This window comes from Nannospalax galili, unplaced genomic scaffold (genome assembly GCF_000622305.1).
Source record: "Nannospalax galili isolate Female #2095 unplaced genomic scaffold, S.galili_v1.0 C48723943, whole genome shotgun sequence".
NCBI classification, from domain to species: Eukaryota; Metazoa; Chordata; class Mammalia; order Rodentia; family Spalacidae; genus Nannospalax; species Nannospalax galili.
The window spans coordinates 1-1,156 of record NW_008472478.1 but is presented as its reverse complement, the minus strand read 5'-3'; the positions used below and the strand labels follow the sequence as shown (position 1 = coordinate 1,156).

The window sequence follows — 1,156 nt, the reverse complement described above, 5'->3', positions numbered from 1 at the left end:
AGGTCCTCCCCATCCCTCTGCCAGGTCAGGGTGATGTCCGCAGGGTAGAAGTCCAGGGCCCAGGACCTCAGGGTGATGTCCCCTTCATGTCTGGGGTGATGGGTCACATGTGTCTTTGGGGGATCTGAGGGGAATAGTTGTAAGGTTTAGGCATCTTGCTTTCTTCTGGGGACCCCAGCAGAAAGAGAACTGGGGTGGGGGATGGATGAGTGTCCATAACCTAGAGGCCAGCACAACACAGGCACCTGAGACAATGCATTCTTTGAAGCATCAGAGAATGACAGTGCAGGGTGGGATGCTTCGTCTTGGAGCATGGGGGGTGGGAGGGGATTCTGGTCCTGAGCTGGGTGAAGGTCAAGAAAAGCAGAAAAGCTGGAGCCAGACTCCAAAGACATGGAGGGCAGCACAGAAGGAGCTCAGTGAGGAAGAGCTCCCACACACCCCAGCCTTTGCCAAGATTAATGCCCCTGTTGTTTGTTCTTCAGGGAAAGAGCGACCTGGTGACTTCCTTCTCCTTCCACATCAATCCAGTGCCCTTGCAGGGCAGCATTCTACCTCTGAGCTATGCCCCAACACCCTACACCCCTACACCCCGTGGGAAGCTGGGTGCGAGGCGCAGGGTGTGTGTGTGTGGGGGGTCCCCACCTCACCTGTGCGCAGCAACGTGTCCTTCCCCATCTCCAGGTATCTGCGGAGCCGCTCCATGCACGGGCCCTGCAGGTAGGCCCTCTGGTGATCGGCCTCACCAACCTCCGACTTGCGTTTAGAGAAGTGTGCTGAGATGCTATTGGCGGTCCAGGAGCGCAGGTCCTGGTTCAGGGTGATGTAATCTTGGCCTCCTGACAGTATCCGCGCAGCAGGCTCCCGTCCGGCCCCATGTCGCAGCCGGACACTCACCGCAGCGTGTGAGACCCTGGCGAGGACACGTGGTCAGCACCACCCTGTGGTCACCTTGCCTGGACTTCAAGCCGCCAAGCAGAAATGCAGCTGAAACTGAAATGGCGCTGGTTCTTTCCTGTTTGGGGGTCTGGCAGGTCTCAGGCCGAAACTTGGAAATAGCTGATCTGGACGACCCCGGCCGGTCCATGGGGGGTCGTGGAGGGACGAGTGTGATCCAGCTCCCGGTCACTCACCGTCCTGGCTCTGGTTGTGGTAG

The 1,156-nt window shown here is 58.7% G+C and overlaps 1 protein-coding gene across 1 annotated transcript; it reads right to left on the bottom strand.

Moving 5' to 3' along the window:
- Positions 1-4: 4 nt before the first annotated feature.
- On the bottom strand, positions 5-1,147 carry LOC103728353 (H-2 class I histocompatibility antigen, D-37 alpha chain-like; the record flags this gene model as incomplete). Its single annotated transcript, XM_017796462.1, has 3 exons — positions 5-124; positions 651-913; positions 1,134-1,147. Coding segments are annotated over 3 exons (397 nt in total), but the record flags the coding sequence as incomplete, so codon positions are not given.
- Positions 1,148-1,156: the final 9 nt, after the last annotated feature.